The sequence below is a fragment of the Malania oleifera genome, chromosome 13 (assembly GCF_029873635.1).
Source record: "Malania oleifera isolate guangnan ecotype guangnan chromosome 13, ASM2987363v1, whole genome shotgun sequence".
Classification (NCBI taxonomy): Eukaryota; Viridiplantae; Streptophyta; class Magnoliopsida; order Santalales; family Ximeniaceae; genus Malania; species Malania oleifera.
Window position 1 is genome coordinate 11,333,450 of NC_080429.1, and position 23,471 is coordinate 11,356,920.

The 23,471-nt window shown below is 35.5% G+C and overlaps 1 protein-coding gene across 1 annotated transcript; it reads right to left on the reverse strand.

The window, feature by feature from the left end:
- Window positions 1-18,181: 18,181 nt before the first annotated feature.
- LOC131146690 (probable aldo-keto reductase 2) lies at window positions 18,182-22,760 on the reverse strand. Its single transcript, XM_058096440.1, has 5 exons — window positions 22,308-22,760; window positions 21,996-22,196; window positions 19,660-19,832; window positions 19,477-19,579; window positions 18,182-18,716 (listed from the first exon to the last, which is right to left on the reverse strand). The coding sequence occupies exons 1-5, from the start codon at window positions 22,521-22,523 to the stop codon at window positions 18,378-18,380; spliced, it is 1,032 nt and encodes a 343-aa protein (XP_057952423.1). The 5' UTR covers window positions 22,524-22,760; the 3' UTR covers window positions 18,182-18,377.
- Window positions 22,761-23,471: the final 711 nt, after the last annotated feature.

The window sequence follows — 23,471 nt, forward strand, 5'->3', positions numbered from 1 at the left end:
CTATCAAATTATAGAGCCCACATACTAATTCTGTCAAGGTGAAAAAGAACCAACCATTCATAGCTGAAAATCTTAAAATATTGTTATCACAAAATGCATCAATATCCTGTACTCACACACATGGAGGGATGAATTGCTTTGTTATTTGTAGCTTGAAATTAAACTATTCCACAATGGGCCTATTTTCCATAAACACAAATGTCTCTGCATATGTGTAGGCAGAGGGGGCTGGCCTTTCTGGAACAGCGTTTTTTGCAACTACTGATGCAAGAAATTATCGGGCTAGGGGCAGTAATTAGAGGAAAACAATTTCTAGTAGTGATGCAACTAGACGCAGCAACAGTTTCAGTAAACACCATCATTATTGACAGCATGATCATCACCACTGCAGATGCTTGTTTACCATCCATTCTTCCAATCCCAATCTGTTCCACACACAGAAGACACCAAATACTCTATTTAGTGTTAGTTTCAACTGAGGACTAATCAAAACAGGGGAAGTGCTAAATCAAGCTTTGGGAATTTTGGGTTCGAAATTTCAATTTAGATTTGTATAGAATTGAACAGAATGACAGTTGTATTGAGTTTTATTCTCAAATCGACATCCTGAAATGTATGCTCTAAGAGAAAAGCTCATAGTCCTACTTTGAGAAGTCCAACATCGGCACGAAAGAAGTGTTTGACTCACTGCTTTATTTCTGTCTAGTTGATCCTGATTCGGCATTAGAAGTATATTGATTTTTCCCTGTGAAGATCGATGAAATCTCAAACAAAGAAAGGATTTGTTTGGTTGAGATGTCATTGATCTTCACAAGAACTTTCTAAAGTAGCACTCTTGACTCAAAGCATGAATTTCAGGACTCAGGTGGCTCAGGTTAACTCCATACAACTTTGTAATTTTGTTCAAATCTATACAAGTCTTTCAATTTCAAGACTCCGATTAAAACTCAATACAACTTTGTAGTTTTGTTCAAATCTATACAAATCTAGATCGAGAATCTGAGCCCTAATTTCCCAAACATAGAGTAAAAGAAAATGGATTCATTCTAGTTGGTTAGATATAGAGGCAAATGTGTTACAATTTAAAGTAAAGCCCACCTGGTCAAGATATAGATATACTTAGTTTTATGGATGAATAATGTGAGAGGGAACCATGCTTTATATATAGTAATTGTAATGTGATGTTTGAAAAGTTTGTAGTAAGGAACGCAAATATCCTTAAATGTGTTATTGAAGACATTTTGGAACGTTGGCTTTGTATTCAATATGGAGAGAAGATGGGGGTTTTAAAATTTGCATCTTAATTACTAATATTAACTATCTATAAACACATTACCAAGGAAACTTACTTCATTGAAGATTGTTAAATTTACATAATCCAACAATAACCCAATATGCTACAAAATTTACAACAGTTTACTCACTAACTCAATTATAATTATTTAATGACCATAATCAATCGTGAACATCTTAATAAATATGTCCCACCTTCTAACAATTTAAAGAAAGACAATTTCTCAAAGTTGATATTGAAGACAATTTCTCAAAGTTGATATTGAATCTTGGGGCAAATAATCTCTTTCTTTATTTATTTTTTACAGTGACAAAAAATTTAATACAAGTATACAATAAATATCTTTTTGCGTTTAACCTCATTTCTCACCCCTTTGTCTTCTGAAAAGAAAAAAAAAAAATCTCTTGATGTTAGATTTTCAATAAATATTCAAAGTTTGAAAAGGACTGCCTCTATTTTTTTATATTGAACAAATTGTTGTGAAACACATCCAAAGGCTATGCAGGATCTCATACACAACAAATTGAAAGAAAAATCGAAGAAAATAACAAGAATACAATGAGTTACATGGTTATGTAGTGTGTTTGCACCCATGCATCCTCTATGAAAAATTCTATTATTAGCAATAAAAACTGCGCTAAGGTTTCAACAATACGCTATATATATATATCATGTCTCGACTCAAAATGCAATATCGTACCAAATACCTATTTCTTTGTTTCTGTTTGTCCTTGGCTTGGTGTCATCTTACCTTTTATTTGATTGATTCCATTGACCATGCACGAAGGATGGTCATGCCATTCTTAAACTCTATCCTCATCAATTATGCACTGCTCTTTTTCATGTGGGAAACTCTTCATTTTTTAAAAAAAAATCACTTCATACAAAAGCAAAAAGGACTAAAATTCAAAATGCTACTTTTAGGTATGAATTGAAGAGGGAACTGGATGACACTCAAAAGTGTGTCAACAAATCAAAGTTAATTAAGTGTTGATGTTCTAAATGAATGATTGTTTTAGAATTTCTGTATCCATCATAAAAAAATATTGCAAAAGTTTTTATTTAGTGATGCAAATGTCATAGTCTTAGTTGGGCATTTTCATAGTAAGATAATTTTAGCAAATTATGGGATGTCATATCACTTGAGATGGTTTCTTTGTAACGAACAGAGTTTTTCATGCTTTAAAATAATCTTTGTTCTTTCCATTACAAATTCCAAACTTTCTTAATTGTTTTTTTTTTTTTTTTTGGGTGATCATTCAGTGTACTTCTAAACACTTAATGTAATGCATTTGCCTTGTAAACTCTTTCCACTTTTGCCAAATTATGTATGTTTGCAGTTGGTCATCTTAAAGGAACTGAACACACAGAAAGAGAATTACTATTGATATAGCAGACTGCTTGTCAATGAGGTAGATAGAAGTGTTTTGAATCAGAGAACATAGTAGTCCAATATTATTTAGAAAATAATATATATATATATATATATGTATATGTATGTATTTAAATACATATGGGGGAATTAATTACATTGTTATTTGTGGCTTGAAATTTAACTATTCCATGATGGATCTTATTTTCCATTAAACACAAACATCTCGGCATAAAGATACACAGTTGGGGGTAGCCTTTCTGGAACAGTAATTTTTGCACTTGTTGATGCAAGTAGTTCTTGGGCCAGGGGCAGCTCCAGTTAGAAGAAAACATTCCTCAGTGGTGAAGCAATTAGCCTCCACAACAGTTGTATTAAACACCGTCATCATTGGCAGCATGCTGATGATTAGGATCACTGCAGATACTTGTTTACCAGCCATACTTGCAATCCTGATCTGTTCCATAAATAGAAAACAATCAAATACTCTGCTATTCTTTATTGTCATTGAGAATATCAGAACACGGAAAGTAATCTGTTTGGTTGGGATTTTATGCTTTCATTAAAGGACTTTCCAAAGATGCACTTTGAGTTTTTGTTTGGGAGCATGAATTTTAGGGTTTCCATTTGGTTTGTATGGATTTAAAAGTAAATCGATACAATTTTATTTTATTTTTTGTTCAAATGTACAAAAATCTAAATCAAACTTTCAAATTTCAAACTCCCAAATATAAAGTGAAAGAAAGGATATAGAACCCCCATGGTATGGTTCAGGTGGTAGTGCGGGCTGCGGGAGTGCTTTTCACGAGATTAGGTATTCAAATCATTTCGGGTTCGTTTCTACTCCTGGATTTCTAAATTTACCCTCCCTTTGAAGTTGTTGGGTCAATTTCAAGGGGCGCAGGATTACTCACGTGGACCATAAAACGGACACGTGAATATCCGGTGCGTAATCCAAAAAAAAAAAGAAAAAAGAAAGGGTATAGAACCTGCTGTTTTACCAATTTGTCCGCAAGCTTTCTTTCTCTCACCCCCCCTATTTTAGTTTGCAATTTGGAAAACAAATATTTAATTGGCAAGGTGTAATATGTCCATGCATGTGTTGTTTTGTGCCAAACAGAGTATGTTTTGTCTGATTGTGGAACTTGGTTGCAGAGCTTACCTGATTCAACGCAATGAAATTTCTTCAGTTTATACTTCTGGGGATGAATAGTTTGTGAGGAAACTAGCTATATAAATAGCCACGGAGATGAGATATTGCCTAAGAATTTTGAAGGAAGGAGAGCAAATCTACTTGTATGTAATATTTAAGACATTTTGAAACGTTTTGTCTGTCTCATTAAATTGAGAGAAGATGGTAGTTTTTTACATTCGCAATTTGCATGTTAATTAATTATGTAAATGCATGCCTTGCGTTTGTGTATGATTTAACAAAACATGCGTTTTTTCATCTCTAATCACTATGCATCTATGGAGAAATTATACAAGGAACCCCCCCTCTACGTGTCCATGTGTTTGTTTTTTAATATTAGACGTGTGGTAAATTGATCTTACATTCATTAATATCAAAGAGGAATCCATTTTTAGTAAGTGTATAATTAAAAAAACAGATGCACGGACATGTGGAGGGGGAGACTCCCTGTGTAATTTCTCACATCTATGGGCTTCTAGAGGTTGCTTTGGCCAGTTTGTGAATTGTGATGAAACCATAGGCATGGAGTGGACGTTATGACTTGATTTTCATTTAGGAAACCTATTTTACGTTGAATGATATGCACTCCGGTAGCTCCCTAAAGTTGTGTGGATTAAGGATTTTGATGAGAAAAGGAAAGGAAAGGAAAATAAATTTTCTTATCTTTTATTGTATTTTTCTCTGTATATCAAATGCTACTAAAAATAAAAGTTTATTTCAATATAATTACAGATTAAGAAGAATTAAACGTTAATGGTGTATAAAATAAAAATTTTATCTATTAATTGATATATATATTTTTTATTTTTATTTTTCACTTTTTTGATAATCATGAGAAGTTGGATCTTTTATGTTTTCCTTTCTCTTATTTTCAAAGTTCCAAATGGGGCCTAGGTCAACAAATTCCCCAAAAAATTATGGGATTTATATGCATATGTAGTTTAGGAATCCTATGTTATATAAGCTTCTGAGTTTTAGTCTAAAATGATTATAGAATGGGAGGTGGGTTTCCTCTTATTGTGTAGTGTGGATTTAACCGAAAAAAAAAAAAAAAAAGGTAGGAATAATCTTATGACTGTCCTCTTATCACCTTTGAAACTGTGTGTGTGTGTGGTGTTGGATTTTAATCCTAGTAGTAAATGAGAAGGATATGCTGTGAGAGGTGTTGTATTAGCTAAGAACTCATTATGATAAGTCATAACAAAGCATAATTGATCAACTCTTCAACCCATTGGAGACAAAACCTTAGGCCAACAAATTTTCTCTCACTGCTTGAAATAAATATTTTCTAAATGCAAAGATTCCAAATAAGATAATGATAGGAATAAATATGTAATGAATATAAGAATAATTATTTAGTGACATTTGAGGATAGACAACAACTTTTTATGGTAATTTGTTTTAGAGTGAAAATGTGTGTGTAAACTCTTGTATACCTATAATGATTATTCTACTCTCAGATTTCTAATTTACAAATCAAAAGAAACAAAAGTGACACAACTAAATTCGGTTCGGTTTGGTTTTATAATTTGATAAATTCAGTTATTCATTCTTTGGTTCGGTTATGGAGAATGCAGATTTCGGTTAATCGATTTAACTAAATTATGTAATTAATTAATAATTAAATATAAATTATATAATTTATAATTAGAATTCCCACTTCCCATTTTGAACTTCGCACTACTCCACTTGGCACAATTCTAGACTTGAGAGTTGAGACTTCCCCTTTTGTTTCCACAATGGCCTTTGGGAATTAGGGTCCCCAACTCCGCACTGCACCACTCGACATGATTGCAGACTTGAGAGTTGAGACTTCCGCTTTGGCTTCTAGTGCTTCCATAGATTGCCTTTGGGAATTAGGGTTCCCAAGTTCCCAAGTTCCCATTCGGCTGGCGATGACTTCTCAGAATCCCAGCTGTCTAGCGACGAGCGACGACGCCGATGAGCGACCATTGTCTAACTATCTATCACTACATCGACTCTTTGACAATCGAGACTTTAAGCCTTTAGAGTCCAGGCCCTTGTCCAGCCATCGCTTGCTCCCCCCTGTTGCCATCACCCGAGCGCCTCTCAAACTCAAAGTCTTAGGTAGTCACGTTGTTAAAAGTCATTAGATTTGAGATTTATGCCATTTATGCATTCTGTACAATTAATCTTTGTTGCATATGGATAACCTAAGATCTGGTAGTTGTGATTTATGAATATTGTGCTGATCTTTTGTTTCAAGCTGCTTTAATATTTGTTATCTTGATTTGATGATGACATAATATTCATCCCTCCTGAGTGAGGAATTGTTTATTTGATGCTCCCATTCTCTTCTCAAACACATCACACATGAATCCCCTGTGCATGGTCTCATCTGCCTGTGTGTTTGTGTCAAGCTATTAGCTATTTTACAAAAATGGTGCTATAGGAACAAAGCTACTTTCCAAGAACTACTGAAGAATAAGAATGGTCAATGAAAACTTGAAGCAAGCCATCAGCATTGTGTAGGGGTGAGCATTCGGTCTCTTCGGTTAATTAATCGATCGATCGAAATTTCATTTTTAACCAAACTCAAAATCGACCAAACCGAATTTTGGTTAAATCGATTTAACTGATTTAATATTGTAATATATATAAAATATAGATTTTTAATATATTTTAAATATAAATAATACATATAATATATATAAAATTTAAATATATATAATATATAAAAAATAAATAAAATTTTAGTATGTACATATATAATTATTTAATCAAGTACAAGTCCTCTCGACTTAAATGAGAGAAAAAGTTCAATACACCCATATAATTATATGTGTGATAAATGAATGAACCATTAATACCCATATATTAAATGGATCAAAAGGTTTAACATGATTTCATACGACTTTGACATTACAACCCACGCTGATTTCACTTTGAAAATATTAAAATACAATGTTGATTTTGCTTTGATTTTAACTTGCACGCAGCTGAAAGTCGTGCAAGGAAAATTTTGGACAGTGATGGAATACTAACTCTACCAGCCCAATAGTAATTTTGTTCTACTAATCACATATTGACATATGCATCTTATGTTCTAACAAGAAATTAAATGTACACTCGTTAGCATTTGAGTAGACTAAAATTATTACTTAGGCATGTTAAATAGATGGTCAAGATTAGAATTATCTTCTTGCTACCAAACCATAGCGTTGAGTCCTCTCCCAAGTTTCACATGCCCTTTAAGACCTTTGGCGAAGTAAATTAATTAATATGATAATTACTATCATATGCTCCTAATCCACTCACCCACCTATATTAGATCAATAATTATGGTGGGATGATATGAAAATTTTTACATAGAGTTGTAGGAGAAATTATAGGTTAGACTACTATAATTATTTCATATTTTAATGCATTCCACTAAATTATTTTTTAAAAAATGATTCCAACTCGACAAATTTCGTCACTTCCTTTCTCAATATATTTATATTATAAAATTAATTCAAATTTTGACTTCTTACTTTCTTTATCATTTTTTTATATTTACATCAACTAGAAGTATAGAATTAATTTTAATTTATATTGTTTTGAAAATATAGAAATATATATACCGTGTTATATTTATGTTTACATACATTAAAATTAACATAAGTATTAATTGTAGAATACATATATTCAATATAATATAGATCGTACAATACAATTTTTCTCCACTAAAATTGTAGAATTAATTTTAATTAATATTATTCAAAAATATAGAAATATATATACCGTATTACATTTATTTTTACATATATTATATACATTAAAATTAGATTAAGTGATTGTTTTCTCACATACCTTCCATAAAAAAAGTTCTAATATGAAAATATTACAATTTTATATAAATCACTATCTATATATAAATGCATAAACACATGTAATTTAATAAGTGTTCAACTTTTGATATGTTATAAAATATATTTAAATTTTATGTTTTAAATTTTTATTCAATATTATTATGGTTTATATCTGTATTTTATTTTTCTCAATTAATTTTACATTTAAATTAATCTACCACAAATAAATTTATCTTATGTACATGTCCATAATATTTTTAAAGTTTTACATACTATATGCAAATTTTATAAATATTATATTATTCGTACGAATTTATCAATATTTGTCAATTATGTTGAACAAATAATATGTTAAATTATGATATTATTGTTAAAACTAATTATTGAAATACATATATACATGACAAATAAGGTCACTAAAAACATACAAAAATGTTATACCTAAATATTGTTTTTATTATGTGTTTTAAAGGTAATGTTTAATGAAATAGTATATTCCAAAGATGTTATTCGTATGCACCTTTACTAATGATAAGGTTGTTTTTACATTCAAGTTATTTTAAAATGATATATCGTTGAACTTATATATTGTTTTCATTGATCTTAATATTTGAATTCTCTCATAATAAGTGTGTGATATCTTGTGTAAGAAAGACTTAAAAAAAATTAGATGTTATTACTCATATCAATAAGGTGCATCTTTTTTTCGAGAGCCTTTTTATAAGAATTCAACGGTTAAGCGTGCTTGGCTTGAAGTAATCTTGGATAGGGTGACCTTCTGGAAAGTTCTCTCAGGAAGTGTGTAAGTGAGGACAAAATACACTGAAAATGACACATGTTGGTCTGTGGGGCCAGTCATTAGTCCGATAAGATCTGTCCCTCCTGTTGTCTCGTCTAGGTGGAGGAGGAGAGACGCAGTGCTTCCTAACAGACCCAGGTTGGGGCATTACAAAATGGTATCAGAATAATTACCCAACCGAAAATGTAATGAGATTCACATCACTTGGGTTTGGAAATGTGGGTTCGAAATGAGAACGTCGCGTTCTGTAAGTAGGGGAGAATGTGATATCCCATGGAAGAAAGATTTAAAAAGGATTTAATGTTACTGCCCATATCAATAATGTGCACCTTTCTTTTCGGGAGTTTTTCAATAAGAACTCCACGGTTAGGCGTGCTTGACTTGGAGTAATCTTGGGATGGGTAACATTTTGGAAAGTTTTCTTAGGAAGTGTGTGAGTAAGGACAAAACACACTGAAAAGGACACGTGTTGGTCTGTGGAGCCAGTCATTAATTCAATAAGGCCCGCCTCCTTGTTGTCTTGTTCAGGTAGAGGAAGAGAGACCACAGTGCTCCCTGTAGACCCAGGTTGGGGCTTTACAAAGTGTCCATTATCAAAGTTTAAAACCCAAATTTGTTTGTTATCCTTGGACAATTTTTGTTCTCCTGAAGACACAATCATTCCATGTCACCTACATATAATTCAAACTTTTAATCTTTCTTTTTTAACTCACCTCGTTTGTATTTAACCTTTCTTTTTTATCGCCGCAAAGCACGAGCAATTTTTACTAGTTCAATATTATTTCACCTAATTCCTTTTAACTTGTTGACGGTGGATGGTCGATTTGGTCTAAGTAGGGTTATTCACACTTGTTTCCGGATCAGGATGTGATAGGTAAATCTTAAGACTGAAAATTGCTCGTGCTTTGCGGCGATGAGATATTGCCTAAGAAATTTGAAGGAAGGAGAGCAAATCTCCTTGTATGTAAGATTTAAGACATTTTGAAACGTTTTGTCTGTCTTAATAAATTGAGAGAAGACGGTAGTTTCTTACATTTGCAATTTGCATGTTAATTAATTATGTACATGCATGCCTTGCGTTTGTGTATGATTTAACAAATCATGCGTTTTGTTATCTTTATTACTATGCATCTATGGAGAAATTATACAGGGAACCCTCTCCATGTGCCTATGTGCTTGTTTTCTTAATGTTAGACATGTGGTAAATTGGTCTTACATTCATTAATATCAAAGAGGGACCTATTTTTAGTAAGTGTATAATTAAGAAAACAGATGCACGAACATGTGGAGGAGGAGACTCCCTGTATAATTTCTCGCATCTATGGGCTTCTACAGGTTGCTTTGGCCAGTTTGTGAATTGTGATGAAACCATAGGCATGGAGTGGACGTTATGACTTGATTTTTATTTAGGAAACCTATTTTACTTTGAATGATATGTCCTCCGGTAGCTTCCTAAAGTTGTGTGGATTAAGGATTTTGATGAGGAAAGGAAAGGAAAATAAATTTTCTCATTTTTTATTGTATTTTTCTCTCTATATAAAATGCTACTGAAACTAAAAGTTTATTTCAATATAATTACAGATTAAGAAAAATTAAACGTTAATGGTGTATAAAATAAAAATTTTATTTATTAATTGATATATATATATATTTTTATTTTTTACTTTTTTTTTTTTTGATAATCATGAGAAGTTGGATCTTTTATGTTTTCCTTTCTCTTATTTTCAAAGTTCCAAATGGGGCCTAGGTCAGCAAATTCCCCAAAAATTATGGGATTTATATGCTTATGTAGTTTAGGAATCCTATGTTATATAAGCTTCAAGTTTGTCCTCTTATCACCTTTGAAACTGTGTGTGTGTGTATGTGTGGTGTTGGATTTTAATCCTAGTAGTAAATGAGAAGGATATGCTGTGAGAGGTGTTGTATTAGCTAAGAACTCATTATGATAAGTCATAACAAAGCATATTTGATCAACTCTTCAACCTGTTGGAGACAAAACCTTAGGCCAACGAATTTTCTCACACTGCTTGAAATAAATAATTTCTAAATGCAAAGATTCCAAACAAGATAATGATAGGAATAAATATGTAATGATATAAGAATAATTATTTAGTGACATTTGAGGATAGACATCAACTTTTTATGGTAATTTGTTTTAGAGTGAAAATGATTGTGTAAGCTCTTGTATACCTATAATGATTATTCTACTCTCAGATTTCTAATTTACAAATCAAAAGAAACAAAAATGACACAACTAAATTCGGTTCGGTTTGGTTTTATAATTTGATAAATTTAGTTATTCAATTTTTGGTTCGGTTATAGAGAAAGTAGATTTCGGTTTACCGATTTAACTAAATTATGTAATTAATTAATAATTAAATATAAATTATATAATTTTTAATTAGGATTCCCACTTCCTATTTTAAACTTCGCACTACTCCACTTGGCACAATTTTAGACTTGAGAGTTGAGACTTCCCCTTTTGTTTCCACAGATGCCTTTGGGAATTAGGGTTCCCAACTTCGCACGACGCCACTCGGCATGATTGCAGACTTGAGAGTTGAGACTTCTGCTTCGGCTTCTAGTGCTTCCATAGATTGCCTTTGGGAATTAGGGTTCCCAAATTCCCAACTTCCCATTCGACTAGCGATGACTTCTCTGAATTCTAGTTGTCCAGCGACGAGCGACGATGCCGATGAGCGACCATTGTCCAACTGTTTATCACTGCATTGACTCTTTGACAATCGAGACTTTAAGCCTTTAGAGTCTAGGCCCTCCACGACTCCACCCTCTAGAGTCCAGCCATCGCTGGCTCCACCTTGTTGCCATCACCCGAGCGCCTCTCAAACTCAAAGTCTCAGGTAGTCAAGTTGTTAAAAGTCATTAAATTTGAGATTTATGCCATTTTTGCATTCTGTACAATTAATCTTTGTTGCATATGGATAACCTAAGATCTGGTAGTTGTGATTTGTGAATGTTGTGCTGATCTTTTGTTTCTAGCTGCTTTAATATTTGTTATCTTGATTTGATGATGACATAATATTCATCCCTCCTGAGTGAGGAATTGTTTATTTGACGCTCCCATTCTCTGCTCAAATACATCACACATGAATCCCCTATGCATGGTCTCATCTGCTTGTGTGTTTGTGTCAAGCTGTCAACTATTTTGCAAAAATGGTGTTATAGAAACAGTGCTACTTTCCAAGAACTATTCAAGAATAAGAATGGTCAATGAAAACTTGAAGCAAGCCATCAGCATCGTGGCACACCATATAGCCTCCGTTACCGGACGTCGCCTCTTCGTAGGAAAATCTCCAGACGGCTTGGTCTCCTGGTGTCCGACGAGCAAAGTCCTTGAAGCCCTAGCTCTCATGATTCAAATGAGCAACGGTGACGATGACCCAATCCCCACAGCCCGCGCGCCATCGCGCGACCACCACTGGCCACGCTGCACTCTTGCACGAGATGTCGTGCGCACGACCACTAGCCACGTTGCTACCAATTGCCACTCAAGCCGCACCGATATCACCCGTGCCAGCTGTGGTCGCCGTTCCTTCAGATCTGGCTCTCTGTGGCCCTGCACACCGAAGTAGAGGTTGCAGAGGGTGGTTTTTCAGGATTTGTAGAGATGGTTTATGAAGACGGTGGTGGGATGACAGTGAGTTCGAAAAATCTCGTGACGACAACGAAGGGACTCTCAGCCCTTGTGACGACAGCGACTAGGTGCTGTTTCGAGGTCTCATAGAAGAAAGTTAGATGGTGCCGTTTCCGGAATTTGCAGAGGAGAATTCCCAAGCCTCCTCCTGCTGTGAGAATTTCTCCAGAGAGAAGACTCATCAGCTGCAACTACGGTCGCCCACTTCGCCGCCTGCTGGTTTTCCAGGACTTTGAATTTCGACAAGCGTTCTTCTTTCGGTACTCTGAATCATTGTAAATCAGGTATGTCTCTCTTCCATTCTCGTTGAAGTAAGACGCTTACTATGTAAGGTGGTTCAGGACCTTTGTCGTATGCCTATGTAGTATCACGTTCTAATGCTAATGCTGTTAACCCATCGTCTTCTTCTTTCAAACTAGTCATGAGATATCCAGCTGATGTTGATGGAGATATTGGTTTTATATTCTCGGAGGCTGAGATGAACAAAGTGGCAGAAGATTTTAGGTTTGTGTTGGTTTTGAAATTTTTGCGATCTAGACCATTTATTGATGTTATCCGTTTGAATATCATAAAGTTGTGGGGCCTTTCGGAAATCCTTTCTGTTAGTTTCATGGATGATTTTCACATACTGGTTCAGAAGAAGAATGAACGAGATTTTCTTCATGGATGGTCTCGTGAAGGAAGGATTTTGGCTGGATTTCCGTTTTGTCTTTTTCGATGGACAAAGGATTTCAACCTAAAGCAGGAACAATCCTTGGCCCCTTAATGGTCATTTCTCCCTGGTCTTCCAATGCACATGTACAGACCTGATTGCTTACAAATTCTAGCCACTAGGTTTGGTCGATACCTGGGAACTGACAATGCTACGCTTAATTGAACTAGGGTTACGGGTGCGAGAATGTGCGTGGAGGTGGATTTATTGGCAGATAAGGTGGATGCTTTCCCAATTGTTGTTTCTGCAAACCAGAAAATTTGGCAAGAAGTGAGGTATGAAAAACAAGGATTTTATTGTGAGAAATGTCATAGACAGGGGCATTCAAAGGTGGTATGCCGAGGGGGTGAAAGGAAACAAAAAATTGGGGATAGAAGTAAAGATACAAAATATGGTAGACAAGAAAATTGACAAGAAGTTTGGCGTGTGAAGAAATTGGATAAAGGGAAGGAAGTTCAGAGAGAATTGATAGATCCATGCATTGTCGAAGAACCTGTAGAGGGGGCTCAGGCTCAAGAGGGTGCAACGACATCACAAATTTTGCCAGTGGTTAAGACAGTTCCACAACGTGAGATGGAAGAGGGGGAGTTTGTTCCTGAAGATCCGAGGCCTGAAGTGGAGACTTTGCAGCTAAATATAAATCCGTATGAGAATGTGCAGAGGTAGGAGAGTGTTGAACCAGTCTTTGGTGCTCCTGACGCTGATATTCTAATAGTGGAAGATGGCATAGTAGTGCGTAATCAATTGATGACGTCTAGTAATATGGTTATAGAAATTTTGGAACAAAAGTCTACCTTCATGGCCAAGTGTGTCCCATATAATTGTGAATCAGATAGGGAGGTGGAGACAAATAATTTAGAGAAACTCCCTTTGGAAAAAGGCTTTTGTTCGGATGATGATTTACATGTTCCAATTGTTAAGTTGAAGGATCTTAATGGGCAAAGTGAGAAGAAGTCTTAACGGGTTATTACCTGTCCAAAGAAACTTAATTTATGATTAATATAATTCTAGTGTGGAACGTGTGGGGTTTAGGCACGTCGAAAAATCGTTTACATAAGTTAATTAGGAATTTTTCGTCTTAGAGCCATTTTCTGATGAAAGTCTGATGTCGCAATGGGCTGACTTTCTAAATTTTCTGAATTTTTGTGCGAATGCTTCAGTGGGGGTAAAATTTGGATATTTTGGGAAGAGCAAGTGCACTTTGAGTTACAACATATGTCTGATCAAGTTATTTCGGGTATTTTTAGTTCTGTGGACCAGATTTTCTTGGCTTCTTTTGTTTATGCTAAATGTCGTCAACAGATCGTCAGAAACTTTGGAATGATTTGGAGTTTGTAAAGAGAGATGATTTCCTTTGGTTAGTGGCGGGAGATTTTAATATTATCCGTTCAGATTTGGAACGTATTGGTGGTCATATGAGGCAGTTATCGGCTATGGAGGAATTTAACAATTGCTCGGACAACTGTGGTCTTATGGATTTGGTTGGTACTGACAACAACATGTCTTGGTGTAATGATCACAGTGGTAATTCTCGGAGTTGGGCAAAACTGGATAGGGTGCTCTATAATTCGAATCTTCTCCAAGTTTTGCCAAATATTTATTTTGAGTATTGAAAGAGGATGACTTCAGATCATAACCCATTGATTATTCGATTTCATAAAAATCTACATCAGTATGGTCCTTCTCCCTTCAGGTATCAGAATATGTGGAGTATGCATTAGTCTTTTAAGTCTTGCGTAGAGGAAGCCTGGAGGGAGGAGTCTCATGGTTCGAGTTTAGTTAGACTTGCTGGTAAATTGAAACATACGAAAGTTGCAATTTGAAACTGGAACAAATAGGTTTTTTGGACATGTACAACAGAACATTAAAAAATTGGAGAAATGTATGGAGGCTATAGAGGCTCAGCTTCAGGAAGGGTATTCGCTAGAAATGGAGGAAAATTTTTTCCTTACTAAACTTGAACTAGAAGCATGGGAAAAGAGGGAGGAGATTCGTATTTCTTAGCTAGCCAAAAAGAAATGGTCGGAGCCGGGGGATAACAATACAAAGTTATTTCATGCATTTGTGAACCAAAGGAGGAAGAAGACTATGATTCATTCATTGAAACTTCCAAATGGAGAAGTGTTGGACTCTATGGAAGCTGTTCATGAGGGTGCAGTAAGGTATTTTCGAACTTTCTTAATAGGCGTAGGACCCAATCGAACAGCTAACCTTGTTGATATAACATCTCTTGTGGTTTCTGAAGAGGAGAATATTGATCTTTGTCGTGAACCGTCTGAGGTGGAGATAAGGGATGCTATTCTTTTTATCCTGAGAAATAGTAGCCTAGGTCTGAATGGTTTTGGCTCAACTTTTTTCCAGGATTGCTGGGATATTGTAAAAGAAGACATGATCGATGCAACTAGAGATTTTTTTGTTGGGTCCCCTCTTCCTTGATTTTATTGTGCATCTTACATTGTTCTAATCCCAAAAGTTTGGAATCCTCAGAGTTTTGACAAGTTTAGGCCCATTAGTCTTTGTAGTGTTATCTACAAAATTTTTTGAAAAATTATTGTTGCAAGGATGACAGGTTTATTGTCTGCTTTGATTTCTCCGGAACAGAGAGCTTTCATTCTTGGTAGAAGTATATTTGAAAATATTTCTTTGACACAAGAAATGGTTCATTCTCTGCATAAGAAGTTTAATGGTGGGAATGTAATGATCAAAGTGGACATGGCTAAGGCATATGATAGGGTTAATTGAGATTTTTTAAACTTGGTTCTGGAAAGTTTTGGTTTCTCACGAAGATTCTGTGCTTAGTGGCGGAATGTTTTTCCTCTCCTTGGTTCTCTATTATGATGAACGACACTTATAAATGTTTCTTTAAACCTTCTTGAGGGCTTCGCCAAGGAGATCCTTTATCTCCTTATCTATTTATTATTTTACAAGAAGTTCTCTCTCAGCTTCTAAAGAAAAGTTTTCTGGAGAATAAAATAGAAGCTTACTATCATCCTTGTGGGGCACCTTTGGTATCTCACCTTCTCTATGCGGATGACATTCTTATTTTTGCCAATGGTAAGAGAAGTTTCATTCAAATGCTTATTAAGACTTTGAAGAAGTATGAGGATTGGTCTGGTCAATTGATAAATAAAGAAAAGTCAAGTATTTTTTTGTCAAAGAGAATTACTTTTGCTCGGAAGAGATCTCTGTTAAGGACGACTGGCTTTGCAGAAGGAGGTTTTCCTACTACATATTTGGGTGTTCTTTTGGTATCGGGTCGTCTTACGGCCCATATTTTAGAGCCCCTAGTTGATAAATTGAGGAAAAAAATAGCGGGTTGGAAATTTAAGCTTTTATCTCAATGGGGGCGCCTAATTTTAATTAAGCATGTATTACCATCAATGACGATTCATCAATTGGCAGTATTGGACATTCCTATTACTGTTTTCAAAAAGATAAATTTTATGTTATCGAAATTTTTTTGGAGTGGAGTAAATGACAAAAGGAAAAGGAATTGGTGTTCTTGATCTAATATATGTAAGCCTGTTTGTGAGGGTAGTTTGGGTGTTAAGGATTTGGAGTAGGTAAAAAAATCATTGCATATGAAGTTTGTGTGGAGATTGTTAACTATGGATAATTTGTGGACTCAATTCTTTAAAACCAAGTATTTGTATAAGAAACACCACTTGAGAGAAATGAAACTAGATAAAGGAACCAAATTTTAGAGATTGATTGTTCGTGTGATTCCTGAAGTTTTAGAGCATGTCCGTGTTTGAATTAAAGAAGGGTCGGCTTCTTCCTGGTTTGATCGTTGGTTAGCCTCCGGCCTCCTTTGTGCTAAGGTTCAGAAAATCAATAACCATAAGCTTCGAACTTGAGATTGTTGGGATAGAAATGGATGAAATGTTGATTTATTAGTGGATCTGTTGGGTGAAGATCAAGTTGAGGAAGTAATAAACTCTGCTATTTCTTGCAAGGAGGGTCTAGACATAGTAATTTGGGAACCTTCAACAGATGGGAAATTCACCATGACAAGTGCTTGGGAAATTATAAGGGAGTATAAAGAGGAATTCTCAATTGCAAAATGGATCTGGCATCCCATGTTGTCAAAAAGGGTGTCAATTTGTATGTGGAAGTCTTGGTTTGCTTGTCTTCCAGTTGATACTCGTATTAAAGAAGTAGGTGTCCAGATGACCTCTCCATGTGATTGTTGTTCAAATGTCAAGATTGAATCTCTAGATCATGTGTTTTGCACTGGATCTTTTGCTCAGGAGGTATGGAAAAAAGCAGCAGTGGTGTTGGGTGTGAGTTGCATGGCAACGAGTACTTGGAAAGGCAGAGTTAATGTCTGGTTTAGTTGTGCAAGAGAGACCTCACAGTTAGGCATTTTGGTAGGTCTTATACCTAGTCTCATCATCCGGAGACTCTGGACTCGTCGATGTAGAGTTAGGATGAAATCAATTCATGATTTGGTGAGAACTGTATGGCTGGATATTAAATATTGGTTGAGATCTATTTCATACAAGTTAAATAAATGTGCACTTACTTCTTGCACATATATTACAGTCCTTTGTGTTTTGAATATTCAAGTAATAAATGTGGGGGTTCGTCTTCCTCGTGTAGTCAGATAGTGTAAACCTGGGATTGGTTAAGTTAAATTGAATGTGAATGAAAGCTGTATAGGTAACCTAGGAAATTGTGGTGATGGGAGCGTGATAAGAGATGAAAAATGTTTATTTAAAGTAGCTTTTTCTTCATTATTAGAATATGAAACAAATAACATGGCTAAATTAAAGGCGATTATTTAGGGATTAATCTATGTAAAAACATCGAATATGATTAAGTGGAAATTACATGTGACTTTACTTTGTTGGTTCAGTAGATAAATTCTGAGAAATGCTCAATTTGAAACTTATGAAATTTGTGGGAAGAACTTATGCTAACATTAAGAGGCATACAGTTCAAAGTAAAACATGTTCACAGGGAGGTGAATAAAAGTACAGATTTCTTTACCAAATAGGGTGAATTTGATATTTCTCGATCATATAGTTGCCAAAATAATCTTCCTCTGCAAGTTAGGAGAATGATTCGATTCAACCTATTGAAATTTCCTTCTTTGCGCTCATGATGTTTTGTGTTATTACACTTTCAGTAATTTAGTTTCTTAGTTTTTTTGATTGCTATTGTATGATTTTTTTAACTTGGTTTATGTTGATTAAGTTAGTTTAAAGTTTTGAAATTTGCTTTTGGTGTCTCAAAGTCTCAAAATTATAATCACGAATTTCCTCCACCATAAATGAGGAATTTTTTAATAAAATTTAGAAGGTGCCACCCTCTTTTATCCAAAAAAAAAAAAAAGAAAGATATTTTATTAGCAATTCTGTAATTTATCATTAATCTGTAAAACTAAATTCCAAATCATCTCTTTGGCCTTACTCTGCATAAGTGCAATTTTTTTATTTTTTTATTTTTTTTTTTGTACTTTCTTCTTATATTTTCACAACCCTTAGCTTCATCTCTCTCCCTTCTTCCCTCTCTTCACATTCTCTCTCCCTCTCTTTATCATTCGGTCTTCCATGAAGACAGGTGTGGAGTCTCAGAATTTTCCCAAGTAGACATTCCGGCTCCATACCTGTCACCTTTCACCACATCGGCAGCAGCAAGGGACTCGAGTTCAGCCAATTCTGTTGGTGTTAGTTTCACGGATAGAGCTCCAATGTTCTGATTGAGGTTTTCAATTTTTGTGGTGCCAGGAATAGGACACACATCGCTTCCTTGGTGATGCACCCAGGCCAGTGCTAGCTGTGATGGTGTGCATCCTTTCCTTGTCGCCAATTCATTTACCCGCTCAAAAATGTTTTTATTATGCTTGAGGTTGTCCGGCTGGAACCTAGGCAGTGCCTACAAAAAAGAAAAATACATATAATATTTCAGCATCTAGAAAACCTCCTATAGAAAAGGAAATATGAGGTACACCATTGATGTGTGTAAAGCAACCAATACACACAAAATTGTTAGTCTTTTGTTTAGCAAATAATATACCCAAACCAAAGTTCAGGGTGCATCTTGATGATAACAGGACAAGTCAAAAAGGATATATTTGTGTTTTACAATTAAACATCAAGCACAGACAACACACTTGGTAGAAGGGGCAATTTGATAATTATATTTCAAAGTTTACAGGGCAATTCGATTGATTTAAAGCTGGGGAGTATTTGATACCCAACCGAAGTTCAGAAGGTATCTTGACAATCTAATTGAGTACATATATCCTATCAAAGAAACAAAATTGTTTGATATTTAAGTAAAAAGAATAATAAAATTGCTTCAGTTCCAAAACACTAAAAGCATGTGGTTTGAACATGGCAATCAAAATTGAAGATTCTTTGACAAAAAACCAACAAAGAAAACGAGGACATATTCCGAGTACGGCAGTAAATTTGAACCCACATCAGACAAATAAAAATTAAAGACGTCGTAAAGGAAATTTCTTTCAGCCATTCACCCTGAAGAACAAGAAACCATGTTCACAAGAGGCAAACAACAAATAAAAAATGTAGTGTAAACAATATAATGACCTCACTGCTACCCAAACTTTGTTATGCCAAATGTAGTGTGTTTCATACTGGGAAAAAAAAAAGTGATAAATCTACATACAAACCTTTCGGAAGTCATCATTTGACAGCTTCTCAAGTAACTCCGGACCTGATGAAAGGAACCCCCGTCCCAGAGGGCTATAAGCAACAATGCCAATGCCAAGCTCTCTGGAGTGTAAAAGGAAAAAATAGAACTTAGAATTGCATATGAAACAAGGGATAGGTATACAAAATAATTATTGCCTCACCTGCAAGTAGGAACTATTTCTTCTTCTACATCTCTTGCCCACAAGGACCACTCCAATTGCACAGCAGTTATTGGATGAACTGCATGTGCTCTTCTAATAGTGGAAGCACAGGCCTCAGACAGACCTATATATTTTATTTTACCCTCTTCAACTAGTTTCTTGAGTTCTCCCACCTGTATAAAAGATAAGAAAGAAAAAAAATTTAGGGAACGACTAAAGATTTGAAAGAAGCAATGAAACAAAAGGAAGACTCTCTCTCTCTCTCTCTCTCTCACTCACTCACTCACTCACTCACTCACTCACTCACTCACACATACAATTTCTCAGGTCAATTGATGACAACCCTAATGCATACTACACTGATAAATACCCAGGATCTGTGTAGATGAGTGGAAGTTTTGGGGCATGCACAAGAAATAGTTTTACTACTCTGATGCATACTCTGCCTGATGCTATACATATTTCAAGCAAACAAGGGTAGCTTGATCTTTGCAGATGAGTGGTAGGTCTTGGGGCATGCAAAAGAATTTGTTTAACTACTCTAATGCATACTACAGTGCCTGATGCTATACATCATTGAAGCAAACAAGGGTAACTACAATAATTATTTCAGTTGGAAGTCTATCTGTTATATGAAGAATCCAGGCTCTAGTTGCTATTGATTGAATGCTTCCTACCAGATGAGTCCATGCTGTAGTTGCTGCCGTCAAAATACTTTTGTTCTTTGGCAGATAACAAATGTACCGTTATTCTCATCAGCAAAGGACTAGGTCCTTTCAATTAAATAGATTTGGGGAAAAATGGAACTGGGGGAGGTGCTACTAGAACAATGCTGCTTTCTGATTTTATTCATGTTACCATTGAATAATATACCTAAGTTATTAAAAAGATAATTATTCATGTTGCCATTGAATTATCAATTGTAAAATGCCTATGCACTCAAAAGAAAATTTATAAGAAGGTTATAAGGCTAACTAGCTATATATGATATACAGAACAGAATCTTGGGCAACTTATTAAGAAGCTATATATTAAAAAATTTAATGTGGTTGACATGAGAATGTTAAGAAGAACTTTACAACTCTAGAAAGAAAATTGAGTTAAGAATGATCACATTCATGATAGGAGGTAATTGAAGTGTAGAATATATGATACATATAAGAAAAAGGCAACACGTATTTGGTATTTGTAACATGGAGTATATAATGCTCAAGTAAGAAATAGTGATTTAGTTTATGTCAGAGGTTGTAGAAGAAGGGAGGGAGGGAGGGAGGGAAAGATCTTGAATAGTTTCCACTAACTTATTAACACTCCCCATGTGTTTGGGTCCACGTAATTCAAACCTCAGATTTGGACAAAATGCAATACAAAATTATATTGAGTTTGATTTAAATTCACATAAGACCAAATTCAAGACTTGAAATCCATGAACTAAAAAGAACCTCCAACTTGAGTATACATGCAAAGTGAAGAAAATGATTCAAATGTTTGAACCAACCTTGCAGGACTAGGTTTGGTTGTAAATGTTTATTTTACTTGTCACCATCGAAGTATGATGGGGTTACACACAACATACTGCAAAATAGCAAATACAAACATATACATGGTTATTTTCCATCATTTGCCACAGTAACAGACTCGTCATGATCAAGGGTGAACAGACTTTATTAGAAACATTTTCCTTTATATGCACTTGTGTTTATAATAGCAACACATAAAATATTATACACACTAAAATTCTAACCCCGCATTTCAAGATCTGTTAAAAAATTGGAGTAGCGAAAGACCCTCTTTCTTTCGATCTTCCATTGTTATTTGGCATATACAGAAGACTTCTACTCACTTAGTCACTTTATAATTTCAAATCAGCAACAGATCATTCTATCCTTTCCAAATGTACTTTCATAAGCACAAGTTACTAATAACTTACAAATTAAATTAGATACTCGTCAATTAGAAGAACATAATAATTTGGATGGAATTTAGTGCATAAATGCAAATTAAAGTCCTGCAACTTATGCAACAAAGATATCACCATCGAGAGGTCGCCGATAAAAGATCCAAATTACCATACATTCTAATGAGTTTATATGTGCACCTACCCATGTTTGAAAGCTTAAAGAAAACGAGATTAAGATACTAATTCATATACAAGCACCTCACAAAAATTTCATTAGAGGCAAATCATAAAGATTTTGAACCTAAAACACATTTCAGTTGTTCTGATTTAAAGTTTTAAATCAAAAAACCCATTTCAGTTTTCCTTTCTTTCCCTTCATTTTTGGGTCAAATGATTGAAGGAAAAATTAATTAATACAAGGGAGCGAGGGGCAAACCGTGACTTCGATGGGGACTTTGGTGTCGATGCGATGTTGGTAATAAAGATCGACGCAATCCACCTCAAGGCGCTTCAAGCTGGCCTCGCAGGCCGCCCTCACATAAGCCGGATCCCCCCGCACCTCCATCTTGCCGTCAGCGAAGAGGATCCCAAACTTGGTTGCCAGTTCCACTCTCTCCCTCATCCCACCCTTCAACCCCTAAAAATCCAATAGCGTACACCCAAAATTAAAGTTCAAATTAACTTCAAAATAATAAGCAATAGGAAATTTTGAGAAGAATCAAAGCAAAATAAGGAATTAATTAGTGACCTTCCCAAGGAGGAGCTCGTTGGTGTGGGGGCCATAGAGGTCGGATGTGTCGAGGAAGGTGACGCCGGCGTTAATGGCGTGGTGGATGAGGTTTATCATGTCGGTTTCAGGCTTGGGAGGGCCGTAGGCGGCGGACATGCCCATGCAACCCAGCCCCTGCGCCGAGACCTCAAGGCCTTGAGATCCCAGCTTCATCCTCCTCACCGCATTTGCCATTTCGCAATCCTCTCTGTTCCTGATTAAATTTCACACAGCTAGATGGAGACCGTGGTATCCGTAGTTAGTGAGGTTGAAGTTGATACCCATGAGGGTAGGGCATTTATGGGCAGAGCAGGCAGCCTTTGTGGGACCCTATACTTTGAAAACCAGGAGAAAGGCAGCGACACATTCCACAAGAAATGGATGGAAAGATGTGTCACGCGTGACGATCTGGGGCAGAGGGAGTGACGATCCTCTTAATTTCTCCGCAAGGCAAGTACAGTAGCCTTGTTTTGATTGGACATTAATTGACAGCAAATTAAATAATCTAATTCTCATATTTCTTACTTGGTAAATTAGGAATTTGCATTTGTAAGGTAATTTAAAATTCCTTTAAATAATTAAAACGTAGTTTATCGACCTCTATGTATAGCTGCGCCTAGCATTTCAAATTATGACACGTGGTATGTAGGACCCAGTTGAGTGGGTCTCTCCAGCTAAAAACGGTGGCAAAAATATTAAATAAAAAAGTTTTAGAAAAGAAAACTCACACTCACGTCTCTCTCTCGCCCGTGCTCTCTCGCATATCTCCCCTCTTTCTCTGTTCTTTGCCTGAGATCCAGAAAAATGGAGAAGTTTATGAAAAATTTTTGAGCCTGGCATTTGCGAGGAAGCTCCGTTGTTAACATATAGTTGATGTAGGGGATGCCATTGGTGACCAATTTGATGCAGTGGCAGGCGTCCTGTTGACCATTTGCGTTCTTAGCAGCATCGTTGACGGCCTTAATCCCGTCGCAGCACATGGACAACGGCATTGTCCCGCCACCAACCCCCATGGCCGGGAAGCACGGGGCAATCTCCTTCCTCATGTTGCCGCATGACATCGCTGCTTCGGTCATTTGGGTTGTGGCCATTGCCAATGCAAGCAAAGACTACGATGCAAGCGAATATGTGAAAAAATGAAAA

What these genes read in the sequence shown, in the direction of transcription:
- LOC131146690 (XM_058096440.1), bottom strand. Translation starts at nt 22,523, where the DNA reads ATGGCAAATGCGGTGAGGAGGATGAAGCTGGGATCTCAAGGCCTTGAG. An exon ending in ACGAGCTCCTCCTTGGGAAG is followed by an intron (nt 22,197 to 22,307) that starts GTCACTAATTAA and finishes TTGGATTTTTAG; the next exon opens with GGGTTGAAGGGTGGGATGAG. An exon ending in CAAATGATGACTTCCGAAAG is followed by an intron (nt 18,717 to 19,476) that starts GTTTGTATGTAG and finishes TCTTTTTTGTAG; the next exon opens with GCACTGCCTAGGTTCCAGCC.